The following is a 14,921-nucleotide window of genomic DNA, read 5'->3' as shown; positions in this document are numbered from 1 at the left end:
TATATATATATATATATATATAAATGAGATATATATATCTCAAATGGAGTTTGCCGTTGTGTGTGTATGAACAGTTAGATGCTCAAAACTCACTATGTTCTTAAAGACCCAATGTTTCCCTTCCTACAGGACATCAACACCCCCAATCTTGCCCCCACCTCTCAGAATATCTGTTAAATACTGATTGTGTCATGGACAGGAAAAACAGAGTGGGAACTAAGACTTTCTCATTTATATTAGACTTGCCATTTGACTTGCAGCTCAGTGTAAGACAGCATTTGTCCTCTTCCTTGACAGGTGTCACATTTCTTGAGCCCCTCACCAGAGCAAGTGATGCATCTGCAGGCAAAGAAAAAGAGTCTCACCATCTGTTTCATTATCACAACAGTCATTTCATATGGATTTGATCTGGTATGTGTATGTGCACACTGACATGAATTTAGGAGTCCAATCCAGATCACATGGATAATTTGGAATCTGGTTTACTGCCAGGATGAATCCCCAGTGAAGGAACTGAATTCACTGAAGTTGTCACCCTACTGACGGGTAACACACAATTAAGTATTTTTAGGGTCATGTTCTAAATAAATATTGAAAAAAAAATAAAGCTCTATGTGACGTAATCAGTCTCTTCTCTTTAACTTCACATTCACCTTCTGATTCTCACAGCAACAGTACAATTTCACAGCAATGTATTGGACAGCTGATGCTACCAAAACACTAAAAAAACTGTTCTCCTAGCGCAGAGATTCAGTGCTACCCTTCCGGTATGGATGATGCTTTTGCCACTGAAGCGCTATCTAAAAAAACAGAGACAATTAACCAAAGGAAAACACCATGATATACAAGTGGAAAGAAAGATCAGTCACAGGGCAAACATCCACCACATGGCTAATCAGCCTGCGGCTCTGTATACCTGTACCTGAGTGAGCACAAGTCCCAAAAGTCAGACAGGTCACAACAACGCACACTATTTTAGCTCACTAAGCTAATGGATAGGGAAGTCACAAAGAAATGAAGTGCCAGGTTCTAGGTCCCCCTGGGGAATTGAACCTGAACTGCCAGCATAGCACGCTAACCACCAAGCTTCAGATTAGCTAGTTCCCTTTCCAGCCCTCTTCTTGAAGCTGAGCCACGTTCACATTACATCTAATATCCATCGTCTAAAATGGGTACAGAGCAGGGAGGACATTTCTGCCCCATTGGTTGCAAGGGTCCAGCCTGGAACCCAGGCTCCCCGCTTTCAAGGCAGCATCTAGCTCATGAGCCACACACTCTCCAAACTGCTGTCTGCCTCCTGGCCCTCTCCTGGCAGTCCGAGAGTCACTTTCAAAAGGAGAACTGCAGAGGGGACTAGATAATGCCTAACCTGTGGCCTGGTGAGTACTGGACTCTGCTGGGAACTCATGCAAGCCTTAGGAAGAGACCTACAGAAAAGAACCATAGTTGCATAGCAGCGATGCCAAAAAATTGAAGGAGATAATTGAAAGGTTATAATTTAAAGAAATAGCTAAACAATCAAAAAATTGAAGGTTATAATTTAAAGAAATAGCTAAACAAATACCACAATGAATCAAAACATTTAAACATTTTGTACACAAAATGCAGAAATGCTTTGATTTCCAGCATTTGGGGGGAGGGGTTGAAAGACTAAATGATGTCAAGTCCAAAAGATTTTGAGGTCATCCAATCAGCATTTTTCCACCCCAAAAATGTTGCTGGCAAAAAGCTTTGTCCAGCTCAATTTAGCACCAACCCCCTCCTAAGAATATCTCATGTTGCTTTAGTCTAACAGAGGACTAATAAGTACTTACACGGCTAGGTTAGGTCACTCAGCCTCACCTGAGGGCCCAACTCAGAGCTGCCCCTGAACACAGAGATATTCCACTTCTGCTGCTAACACGCAGGAATTAGACCCTGATGCTAATTCACCTAAAGAATCGCTCAACTGGCTTCTCCTTAAGCATGCACTCACCTTTTGTAGCCACATCCTGAGCAGTGTGAACACCTGTTATCATGGTCCTGTGTCCGTTTACCATGACACACCCAGCACTCGATCTAAATTGATTACATGGAAATGTCAAATAAATACAATCTGACCTGGGCAATCTATGATGTTACAGCTACTGTTTCCTTCTATGGGAAGTCTAAGGACCCTGGTCAATGGGGAACCTGGTCACAGATAGCCTGTCCTCACCCCTGGAGGGGAAGGAGGCAGGCGTCAGTGTTTGGATGGCAGAGTCCCCAGCTGCCCAGCTCTGTGGCTGGACGTATATGGGGGCTGTGCAGAACCTCCCCTGCCCGGGGTCCACCAAGCTGCTGATCAGCACAGCCCAGGCAAGCCTGCAGCCACACGGCCAGCAGAGCTGTAACTTTGTTGGCCATGGCACAGCAGGCTGCCTGACAGCTCACCACCGAGTGGGCTATCAGGGACCCAGCCACTCTGCCTCTGCTTCCCTTGGGTGGGAGGAAGAGCAGAGGACTCTGGGATGCCGGGGGTCCTAGATACTCCTATAGCACTATGTGTAACTGTACAGGCATTACCAGAGACAACTGTGGCGGGGTGCAGGGCCCGGATGCGGCGGTGGCGGGGGTGGCAAGTGGCTGGATGTGAAGCCAGCCCAGCTCCACCAGGGCCCCCCATAGCAGCCCCCCCACCCCAGGACAGCCTGGGCATCACACCTAGAGCTATGAAATACAGATGCTCCTCTTTGAAAGTACAACTATTCTGTAGCGCTTTTGGCATCTCTGCAGTGCTACAAACAGCCTGAATGGCTGTATGCTCCCTTTAATCACTACAAGGATGTATTTGGCACTCCAAATGTAACATCTATCCGTGGCCTTAGCACCTCACTAGGCAGGTAGGCCCATTAATTGAGGTCACTGTAACCACTTGGAAAATTCCCTGAGTGAACACCTCGCAACCAAGATGATTCTCCTTCCTTTCACCTCAACACTATTTGATCCCAGGTACTTGCCTGAGTCACCTTTTAGCACCCCTCCCCAAGATGCATTCAGCACTAGGAAAGGATTCCTTTGGATGTGACTACTTACCTGACCTCGCCCCTGGCATTTCCAGCAGCGAGCCCTCCCCGACCCTGCACAGTCAGAACAGCCCTTAAAGTAAAAAAGGAAGACACTTTAAAGGGAAGCCCATGCTTTACATTTCTTTTATCTGGTGCATACAATATTCAGTCTGGCTGCCTAACCATTCTCAAGCAAAGTAATATGAAACATTCCCCCTCCTCACCCTGTAAAACATGGACAATCAGTGATCAAAGGGTTTCACTAGGGTATCATCATAGGCGCTTATTCTTTGCACTTATCTAGGGTCGCTCATTCAAGGTTCTTGAAGAGCTGTACAGCTACGTTGCAGCCATCCTACCGCAGATCCTACATTACACTGCAAAGTACCACTTTTCTGTTCTGCAGACTTGACTTTTGTGAGAGGGTCCACAAGAACATCGGCTTCAGCCCCTGCAATATGCCACAACACAAATAGGCCAACGTCCCGTCACATGAGCAAGACGGGTGTGGGCATCACTTCTCCCTTATCTTCTGATGTTCCCCACAGCCTTTGTTACTCTTCTCCTTATGCTCCCACTTCCCTGACTCTTTTTCTTTACAACATAAACTTGATCTAAAAACTCCACACCTTTTTAAAGTCCTTTTTTTCCTATAGAGAAGTGAACAGAGCTTGTCCACTGGATCTTGTCTGTGGCTATTTTCAATTCCATGTAGCCTGATGAAACCAAAAGGCCCTTCCAAAACAGACTGCCAGTTTCCAGTCACAGAATTGATTTGGCACTGCTGATTAATCTGAAGCGAGATGGTGTGGTTGATTTGGCACTGCTTTTCTTTATCAGCCACACCATCTCACTTCAGATTAATCTCTAAGTTTCTCCCCCATACGATAGCAAATCGCTAGCAAGAAGATCCTCTCTGTTCTCCAGTCCTGAACACCACTGTGGGCTAAAATAAAATATCTAGGAGTAAAATAACACTCGGCAGAAGCAATAACGCTATCAGCTGAAGTGTGATATGGAAGCCAATCTCAATTTCTGCCTTTTCAATTTCGAAGCTGGCATCAAAAAGGAAAACCTGAAAGTTTTCTTCCCTTATTGAAAGAAGGAATCAAAAAGAAAATATTTCCTATTTGATGGCACTGACCAGCATTCAAAACAAGACAAAAACTGTCACTAGTGGTTTAGCAGGATCTGTCAGTACAATGTTCAGCATTTCCTCCTCTGTAGATTTTTCCACATTCTTCAAATAACTGCAGTTGCATCAAGCTGCTGTTGCTCAGAGGCATATCCACATAAATAAGTGAAGCAACCTCCCTGGTGACAAGTTTATTCTGGTTCTCTTCTTCCTCTCAAAGCTATCAGAAGAAACAAAACTTGCTTTGTTACGTAGGTTATTTCCAGAAGCAAACTGGAAGAGCATTCACAACCAGATTTTGATACATCACTCGGAAGCAAAACAATTAATTTCAGAGATCTTAGACCCAACTGCCTTTGTCATGTTGTTGGCTTCTTTGACTCTTCTTTTGTGATATTTAGCTCTAGAAAGACGTGTCTTTTTTCACAGAATATTGTCACTATCATTTTAAGTTTTAGTGCAGACGTTATCACTGAAAACCACGACTCAGTTGCATCTGTGAACAAACACGGACGAGTCCAGGAGCTCCTAAACAACTATGTACTGACTTAACCAAACTGCCTCTGGCCACAATCACGCATTATATATGAGTATCATGCAACGAACTGCAACGTGCTAGATGTTAGACTATTTTATCCCTGGATAAAATGGCAGACCAGACACAACGAAAACAGCAACTTTGTGGCATGGAAGTATCCTGTGATAATTTTAATGTGTGACCAGTTAAGCACATGAGAATTTGTTGCGTGAAACTCATATAACCCGCAACAAATGTACCATTTGCCTGTGGCCTGTTATAGAAAGCACTTGGTGTCTCTGGTTGTTCAACAGCAAACTCTGAAATGTTGTCACTTTGCCCTTTTTTAAGAGAATTATTGCCAGCAAATACTAAATGTTTTACATGTGTATCCCTAACTTTGCCTACTTCACCTATCCTGGAAGCTGGCACGGCATCTCATCATGGAAGGATTGCAAGGTCTGAAGCCAGAACCTGAGGACCAGTATACAGGCTTCAGGACAGCTGCCCTCCCTTCTTTTTCTATGGATGAGATTTTCAAATATATTCAGCACTGCCCTACCTCTGTTCCCAGTGAGCGCCATGATAAGTGCCACCACTGTATTCAATGGAAGAACAATTAAACCAACTTGGAGTAAGATAAGGTCATAGGCTCAGAAGACTTCAATTTCCTGTTTAATCCAAGGCTTCCACCATGCCTGTTAACTAGCCACTGTGTATTTCTATCTGTCGAAACAGTGACAGCGTAGCAATGAAGATAGAAAAATACCCACCGTTTTATTTTTTAAGCGTATCAGCTGGCAATCTTGCCAAAACACAGGATTAGGTTATTTATTATTATACCTTTACTAATGATGTGTGAGGTACTTTGACTTTCTGTATGTGATCTGTGAACATAGGAGGAACTTCCACCTGTATATTCCATAGTAGGGGGGGAGCGCCAAGCATATAGGAGTCAACAAATTCACCTGAGGCAGACAAAATTTGCAGTGAGTACAAAACACTAGATATCTTCTGAGACCTGCGTTTAAGTCATGCCATATCTGTGCCTAGTCTGTTGATTTCCTGTTAAGATGATTAAGTCAGATATCAAGAGATCCCTCTGTTAATCTATACTAATTTTCTGCTCTATCCCATTAAGTAGAATTATATAAAACAATGTGATTACACTCATAATAAATCCTACTAAGATATTAGCTGCTAATTTATGTTTATCTAACTGTTTAGAATTAATCCTCCCCAATTTTAGAGACACTCATATCCACTCTCATGAGCAGACCCGGTTGAAATCGTTGGTACTAAAGTTCATTCATAACTGTTTATAGATTATTATTAATCACAAATGTCTTAAATTTGGATCTTAACAATAAGTCTACTTAGCTCTCAATAGTACTTTATATCAGTAGATCTTGAGGTGCTTTGTGAAGGAAGCTACTGCCATTACCCCCATTTTATAGGTAGGGAAACTGAGGCATAGAGCAAGAACTGGAGGAGTTAGGTGTATGTCTTCTGGGTTACAGTCCAGTTCTTTCAGTTTCTAGGCCATATAGAACTGGCTCCATGTCCAGTTTGCCTGTAAAAGTGTCTCTGACATACAGGATGGGCACAGATCGTGAAAAGAACAGTTATACACTGTGTGAAAACCAAATGCAGTGCATTTGTTTCTACTTTCTTCCTGTGGAACAGTGCTTTTCCAAACCCAGATTTAATAAGGCCCCCAAATAAAATCCACCAGTAAAGACATAGTGCGTCTAGAGACAGCCAAAAACCCCACAAAACACCCTTAAAGGTCAAGTAATTTTTAACCTACAGATTTCAAAAAAGGAATGACTTTTCTTATTCAAATGCTTTATTAAACTGAAAAAAAAAATTAGAGGCAAGAATTTCTGTAGGTGACCTCTTCTATTGGGCCAACTGCACAGCTGGGATAGACTTAGACCAGGTTTTGGTATCATTTTTGCAGAGTTTGTCTTTGGTTCCTCCTTCCTCTGTCATACTATTTTTTCATTTTGCAATAAAGCTGTGAAGCCAAGACCTGTGCTGTACAAAAACAGGGGGAGAAAAGGCAATCCCTACTCCAGATAGCTTACAATCCATGGTAAAATGAGAGACCACAGGCTTATCTTCTTATTTTTTAATTTTTCCTGTTTTTTTCCTGAAAAAAGGGGTGGGGGGGAAGACCTGAAAAAAGACTACTAAAAATGTTTCATTCTAAGATGTAACAAAAAACCTAATTAAAACAAAATGTTTAAAAACTGAAATTTCCTTGTAAATATTTCATTTTTAAAACAATTTAAAAAAAGAACCCTTCCAGGTGAAAAACTGTGACCTACTCGAGACATAACATAAATGCAGAACCCAAATGTCTTCCACTTTGCCATCTCCTAGTCAATGTTTCACCTCTTTTGTTGTAAATGAATGTGAAATACAGCATAATTAAGTGGAAAAGCTTCAGTACAGCTCAGAACGTTCATTGGTTTTCTTCAAGTATTTAATTTATCTCCATATCCAAGATCGTTTTTGATTCATGAATTTTCTATCATGTTTAGTATGTATAATGAAGGGTCATAATATTTCTATAAGGGTCTATTGTATTGTTAAAAACTGCAGTTAGGTAGCTGATTAAGAGGCCACATTTCCTCAGCACATTATTCATTGGCTTCTCATAAAAATGTGTGTCACAACCATGAAAACATTTTCATTAGAAGAGAAAAATCAAATAAGATTTATACCAGGAGCGTACTTACCATTGTAAGGCACTATCTTCACATCCGTGCACCTTGTTTCAGTGAAAGTCTCCAGAAAATACTAAAAAAGAAAAAAAAATTAATTACAAGCTATAAACAAAACAAAAGTAACAATTCCAGTGTAGGCGTTAAGAGGTTATTCATACAGTCCATAAAAAAATCTAGTTAAGACTATAGCTGTGTAGTCTAAGAAACAAGCTTTTCCACTGACCAAAAGGCCATCGCAATGCAATCAAATAATTAACCTACAATAGCAGGTTCTAAACCAAGCCATCGCTGAAGATTTATAAAGTAATTAGGACAGGTTTGTATTCCTTGTTATTTATTTCTCTTATTGCCTTTCCTTTCTGTTTCCCCTACAATGTAAAGCATGCCAAGATCTGTCAAAGAAGGCCTTAGTCAAGTTGCTATTGCAATCAGTGGGAAAAATTCCACTGCCGACCAAATTGTAAAAGATGAACTTACTCTGTAGGTGTTAAATGGCTTTAGATCCCGAAATACCATTTCTATGGCTGGGGCTCTGCTATAGCACAATTTACTGTCTGCATACTTTATGAAAGCGTCTCTGGCTATATCTTCTGAGACAGCAGGAATGCTAAAAAATAAGCAAATAAAAGACAACAGGGGTAAGAGACTCTGGAAGTGTTTGTCCTAAGGATCAGTTATAAAGGTACATGGGACCATATGCAAATGTTAGACACACTTATACAAAATCCCTGGGTTGGCTGACATAGGTCTAAGTACACACAGAGGTGCTCATGCTGATTATGGTTATGCAAATATGTCTTGATGTACCCTTGTATTACAGGGACTCACTTACTATCTGAGAAGAGTGTAAATGGAGAAGAGCCCTCCAGAACACAGAAGACCAAAGCTTAACTGGTTCTTGACCCTTGACGTTTCTTGACTGGTTTTTGGCCAAAAAGCTTTCATTCTTCTTTTGAGAAGCAAGCCAACTGTCTGCCATGGTCATAGAATCCTAGAAAAGTAGGCTGGAAGGGCTCTTCAGAAGTTACCTAGTCTAACCACACCACCAGAAGTAGGATAATCCCTATCCATGTTGGCTTCAATATACACATACACCAGTTGTTCCTCACTAGTATCAATCCCCTTATTTTGTAAAGGATGTAAGGTCAACATTATCCATTGCCAGTACACTAAAGGAAGGTGTGCAACTTACTTCCAGTTTGTTTGTGATGGAAGGGGCCCATCCTCACGCTTGTTAAGCAACTCTGGTGGGGGTGGTACATTGCTTCCTGTAGTGAGAAAATGAAAAAGAAGTTGGTGCTCTTTCTCCCTCAGACCCTGTCTGCTTCTGACAGAAGGATAAGTTACACTGATTCCTTTCCTAGCCCATGAGATTTTTTTCCAGCCAGCACAGGAGACCAATGACATGTCAGAGGAAAAGTGATTCAATGGGGGGAAGACAGTAGGGCTGTGCAAAGCTTCGGTCCCCAATTCAATTCGGCAGAGATTCAGCCCTATCCAGTGGCCAAATCTCCGAATCCAAATCAAATCAAAGGACCCTTTAATTTCTCCAAATCAATTCAGAGAGGTTCAGAAATAGTCAGAGATCTGGACACAGACACAGCTTTATACGTTTTTTCTACATACTTCAAGGTACCAGGCAGCTAGTGAATGCTGTGGTGCTGGGGCGCATGGAGTGTCCCACAGATGTTCAGGAGGCTCCCCAGCACGTGCAGCAGCAGACCCAGAGGTGGACCAGAAGCACTGCCCCCACCCCCAGCACCCCTCCAGCTCAGCAACTGATGCCTCCTGCGTCTGGAGGGGCACCTGGGGTCCCCCCACAGCCAATCACCGAGCCAGGGAGGCACAGGGAGCAGGCTCCAGCACACTCCCCAGTGGGAGAACTTCCAGTCAACTTCCAGGTTCACCATCAAGCATGTGGAGGGCCCCCCTTGCGCTCCTGTGGGATGCTCCATCTGCCCCAGCATTGCAACGTTCACAAGCCACGCTGGTACCTTGAGGTATGTAGAAAAAACATTTAAAGGTTGTGCCTGCGTCCGAATCACCGATTCTCTGAAACAGCATTGAATCTTCAGATTTGGATAAATCCAAATTGAATCAGGGACAGTGATCCGAATCAATGAATCAAATCACTGTCCCTGATTTGGGCCGAATCTGAATCCGAATCGAATAGGGATTTCATACACCCGTAGAAGACAGTGAGAAGTATTTCAGTAGAGAAAAAAGTGGCAATTGCTTGAAATTACAGCTTCAACATGGCTTTCCCTTCTATTTCCCCTCAAATGTAAAGCATGCCAAGATCTGTCAAGGTGCTGAATCAGCTCCTATTCCAATCAATGGGAAACCTTAAAAACCTTGACAGCTGGACTACCTTTCCCATTCCACCCACCACTTGATAGAAATTGATGTGGGAGAGAAATGCTGCATGATTCTTCCAGGAGTTCTCTTATTTTTAGTATTAAAACAGTGCTGATTTGGGGATTAATTGAATGAAGAACACTACAACCTGCGCACCTAACTGCATCTTCATCTTTAATGCTTTACATTGAAAAAAAAAAGTTATAGTAGAAGGTCAGGTGAAACAAGTCACTTTCCCAAATACGTTCTAGTCATCCAAATGCTAAGCCTTCAAAATGTCAGGAATAAAAGAACACATTTGGGAATATAAAAAATACCTGCAGTGACAAGCAGTTGTTGCAAAACTCTCAGAATTGTTTTAGAGGAATAGACACAGCCACAGAAAAAAAAAGTCATAGTGTAGTGGAGGCGAAGGGGAGGAAAGGGAATAGATGTGTACTTACCACTATTTCTCGGGAATGTGCCTTCATATTCAGACTTATAGTCTATCAGATGAGGGTGGGGAGCAGAAGGTCCTTCTGCTTGAGTAATGTGATAAGGAGCAATGGCATCTAGTGGATACACAATTTAGCAGTAGAAAATTATCATAATGTTCTTATTCAACCATGCAACAACTCAATGAGGAACCTAATGGATACAGGGAGTACTGCCTTTTGGGCTCAGGTCTCTACCCAGTTGTATCACACTTCTCTGTGTATGCAAAATAGGCCTGAAATCTTGTACTGAAATTCTGTTTTTGTGGAAGCTCTGGCACTTTGATTCTTGCTGCATTGGAAATAACACTAAGACTTCTCTTGCATACTGTCACTCTTTCTTCTTTTGGTTCTGGCCAGAACAAGGCAGCATACACACACACAAAATGAAGCATACCCTGGGGAAATATATTATTCTTTTTTCTTTCTGTACAGATAAACTGGGGGCAAACACCCAAGTCACCGCTCTTCAATAAAGTCCAGATTTGGGTAGCTGAAATAGATATGCAAGGGAAACTCAGGGGTTGTTTTTAATCTGCCTGTAGCCAACCATGACTCATGCAACTCAGTAGCAATATCTCTACGTGCTTCCAGAGAGATACCATGAGATTTCAGAAGGTGCTGTGTCAAATCTTTTTATCTAACACAGTACAGGTAATATGAGGAATCAAAGATGGGGGGAGAATCAGGTGGTAAATATATTCTCAGGTTCAGATAAATTGAGCTCTTCAAAAGAAAAAAAGTCTCTTGCTGGGTTTAGCTCCAATGTATTGGGCCAAGGTGGAAGTTTTATTTAAAACAATTTTACAAGCACCAACCTTGAAAGCAAACTATAAATGACTCTGCACTGACTGGGCACTGTTTCCCATCGACTAAGATGATTTTGGAGTTTCTAATAAAAATAAGAACTTTATACGAAAATCCATTTTCAGCTCCTCAGCGAATACTAACTCAGCAAACAGTAAGTTGTGCTTCCTTGGGGTTTGAGTTCCTCAGGAAATCCACGGATGATCAAAAAACCCCGACTGTTAGACCCCAACTCCATGCGGTGCCCAACAACTACGGAGATGACAATCCAATCACTCATGCGTCCTGCTACTTATTAGCCAGAGCAGACAGGGAGCAAACGCTACTTGCACACATTGCTCGCAACAGCTTAATTCAATATAGAGACAGCTTCGGACGAGCTCCCTCACAGGCACGGGGAGCAGCCACGAACAATAGTTTTTTCCCATATTTATACACTTTGGTTTATACTCATTAACAGTCACTCTACCCTCGCCCCTCCTATGTTCCACCCATTTCTCCTCCCATCTTGAGCTCCACCTCTGTTTACTGTTTGCTTCATTAGCATGGAATTGCCTATACATTTTACTCATTTACATGGCTTTTTGCTATGAGCGCATGTCTAAGGCCATGAACTCCCTTCTTTCGGTCAACGGGCAGACTTTGGAGGTTTCTTTACCAATCACCATTCACCCGTTTTGCATATGTTTATTCTGGTTACGTGTCATCTTCCACGTTCCAATCTGTTTTTTTGTCCCAGATTGTGCTATCCCCACCCTTTTTTGGACCCCTGTATCTTATTTTGTTCTTTCCTGTGGCTGGTTCACAGCACACAGACTTAATTGCTGCTTTTTCCCTTAAAATGGTTAACATAATTAAAATGGTTACATAACATCAACACTCATAAACAAACTCTTATATATAAAAGCTACATATCTCACAAAAATACTATTATATGGTTAAAACCTACTTGCCTAAGCATTCACAAAGTTACTTTTAATATATCATTCAGCCTTGTGGTCAGCAACTTTGCTGAGACATAGATTAAAGCCTTGTTCCAGCTGCAGAGCCAATGCTCCCCAAAAATCCATGTACCCTAACACCGATCTTTTACATGCAGTACTAAAAATTGAGTTTCTTTTTGCCCTGCTTGGAGAAAGAGCTCTCTCTCATAAAACCTGATGTGTCAGTAACCCTGAAGAGTTAGGTCTAATTAAAGAGTCATCTTTAAATGGTAACACTTAGTAGTGCAAGTATGCAACAGTTCCTTCAACAGACTCTGAATTACTTTAAGTGTGTTGTAATTCTAAGGTACATTAGCAGAAATGCTAGGACCAGATTGTAACCAGATTGATTTCAGATAACTTCAGAGGGTATTTAAATGATATGGACAGATTTTTAGTTGAAGTAAATTGGTGTAGCCTTACTTTATAAATGGAGTTTTGCTGATTAGCAACAACTGAGGATATGGTAGCAATACAATTTACAATACATTCTGGACAGCTGTTTTTGCACAATCATCATGATAGTCATGGATTGCTAACTTTCCTTACCGAAGTGTTCTTGATTGGTTACTTCATGGCTCTGATGAATAGCTCCATAACTCCGATGATCGACACCTCTGGTCAAAATAAAAAACAGACAGGAAAACAGGTGTAGGAATAAATGCATAGAAAGATGGCAATGCAGCTACGGACATGGAGAAACAAGAAAAGTGGAGCAATGCTGAAGGACATAAAAAGAAAGATCCTAAGAAAAATGCTTACCTCTATGGAAATGCTAGAAAAAAAAATCAGGCTGCTAAATCAGGAATTAGGTAACTAGCTTCTGTTGCACAACCATTAATTTGAAAGATATAAAGTGTGGTAGCTTTGTATTTCACAAGTCAAGTAAGATATAACTCCAATTTACAGACTGCTTTACAGACAGCCAGGGCCACTCAGGAAATATGACACCTGTAAACTGATGGATATTTCTATGCAGATTCTGAAAGAAGACTTCTGATGCAATTAAATGTCCATTTCTTGAGGGGAAAAAAATTGAACATAATTGACATCAAATATAGTAACGTCATTGAAGATGTCACACACAAAGGTAATTGGCATTTTCATTCTGAACCCTGTCTTCAGGTATGTAAAATTACCCTAAAAAATTTGATCTAAAATGAAATTGTGTAATAAATCTGTCTCTTATTAGCCTACGCAATGCCCTTGACATTTTGTATTTCTCAGTAATTGTTGTGGCACAGAATACTAGCTTTCATACATAAAGCAATGGCCAAAAAGATTCTCAGTATCTGAAAGTTCAGTTTAAAGATTTCTGCAAGATCAAAAACATAAAACCAAACTGGAATGTTTCTGCAAAAGCAGGGGCCAAATAATACTTTTACACAACTGAACTAAGTCTGTTTTCATGGTCAATGCTTGAAATACAAGAGAACAGAAGGAGTCAGTGCTCACACCTATTTCATATTTCATTATCATCTCATTTCTGAGTCTCTGGCTGTGGTTAGTGTCTGGAAGAAGAACAGTTGAATGAGCCTGAAACAAGGAAAGGCTAAGGTGATAATGATAAGAGGGAAGCGCAGAGAAACTTCCTCCATAGCATCACTCTCCAATGAAGGCATCAAGCATCATATGGAAAACTACATTCAGCTGGAATGTCGGAATAGTCAGCTGCAAAAGAAAACGCCAGGGGCGCATCCAGACAATGCACACATGCCTCTTGCAGCACCTCAAACCAGTCTGAGATGCCGCAAGAGGCATGCTGAGAACGAAAAAATGTTGCCCATGCTGCATATTTGCAGAGCAGGCTCTGAATTCAATACACAGATTTCCAAGTATCAAAACAAAAACAAAAAAACCCAGAAAAAAGCGGGGCAGGGCATAATTCCCCAGCATGCCCTGAGGCAAGCCAGGGCTTGGACCTCCGTAGATGCTCTGGCATCCAGCCAGAGCATCTCTATGGTGCCCCTGCTGCCCTAGCACTCTGCTGGGGGCAAGCAGGAGTGGAGCAAAGCTGTGGCATGACCCAGGCTCCATCCCAGGTAAGTAGGGACTGGGGAACTGTGGGGTGGGGAGGGGGCTACTCACGAGGGGTGGGTCCCCTATCTGCCCCCCGCATGGCCCACAGCCCCCTCTGAAGCAGTAGCCATCATCGGGGTGCTTGGGCAGCACAGCATGACCCTGGCCACCCAGCATCTGGGACTCCCCATGCTACATTGCGTGGGCCCAACCCAGCCCAGTACAAGGTTGTGCACCTTCAGGCAGGACTGGGCCACTCAGGCTGTCGCCTGGGGCCTGGCACCTCTCGCAGGGACTGCATGTCACCCTGGGCCAGGCCCTGTGCGCATGGGCCCCGCATGCCATTGGACTGAGCCAGTTCTGTGGAGGCAAGACCTGGCCCGGTGCAACACACAGTCCCTACAAGCACTGCTGGGCCCCAGGTGACAGCCCGAGTGGCCCTGTGCTGGCTGAAGGTGCATGGCCCTGAGCTGAGCCAGGCTGGGCCCACCACAAACTACACAGGCAGCACTGGGTCTGAGACAGCCAGGGCCATGCTGTGCTATGGAGGGGCTCTGACAACAGCAGGCCCTGAGTGCCTGATGGCCGCTGCTGCTGCTGGGGAGCGGGGAGCGGGCTGTGACCCTGTACAGGGAGCTGTGGCCCCTGTGGGGGTAAGATGTGGCCCCTGTGAGGGGGGCAGTCCATGAGCTGCAAGGGGGGGGGCTGTGCCCTGCTGGGGCAAGGGACCCATCCCTCCAGAGCAGCCTCCCCCACATGCCCCTGCAGGGGGGGTGCCTGATGGCCGCTGCTGCTGCTGGGGAGCGGGGAGCGGGCTGTGACCCTGTACAGGGAGCTGTGGCCCCTGTTGGGGTAAGATGTGGCCCCT

The 14,921-nt window shown here is 43.1% G+C and overlaps 1 protein-coding gene across 1 annotated transcript in view; it reads right to left on the bottom strand.

Annotated features, from left to right (window-relative positions):
* The window catches only part of LOC109311144 (protein SSUH2 homolog), a 21,668-nt gene that overhangs the window by 4,296 nt on the left and 2,451 nt on the right, over window positions 1–14,921 (bottom strand). Inside the window, exons 2-10 of the mRNA XM_019536584.1 lie at window positions 12,584–12,651; window positions 10,215–10,322; window positions 8,606–8,681; window positions 7,891–8,020; window positions 7,426–7,486; window positions 5,522–5,646; window positions 3,055–3,117; window positions 1,976–2,058; window positions 247–339 (exon numbers count right to left, since the gene is read on the bottom strand). Coding sequence (XP_019392129.1) covers window positions 247–339; window positions 1,976–2,058; window positions 3,055–3,117; window positions 5,522–5,646; window positions 7,426–7,486; window positions 7,891–8,020; window positions 8,606–8,681; window positions 10,215–10,322; window positions 12,584–12,651 — 807 coding nt within the window. The remainder of the gene's footprint in view (window positions 1–246; window positions 340–1,975; window positions 2,059–3,054; window positions 3,118–5,521; window positions 5,647–7,425; window positions 7,487–7,890; window positions 8,021–8,605; window positions 8,682–10,214; window positions 10,323–12,583; window positions 12,652–14,921) is intronic.

This window comes from Crocodylus porosus, unplaced genomic scaffold (assembly GCF_001723895.1).
Source record: "Crocodylus porosus isolate Cpor-Errol unplaced genomic scaffold, CroPor_comp1, whole genome shotgun sequence".
NCBI classification, from domain to species: Eukaryota; Metazoa; Chordata; order Crocodylia; family Crocodylidae; genus Crocodylus; species Crocodylus porosus.
Note: the sequence above shows the minus strand (reverse complement) of the source record. Positions and strands in the feature narration are given on the sequence as shown.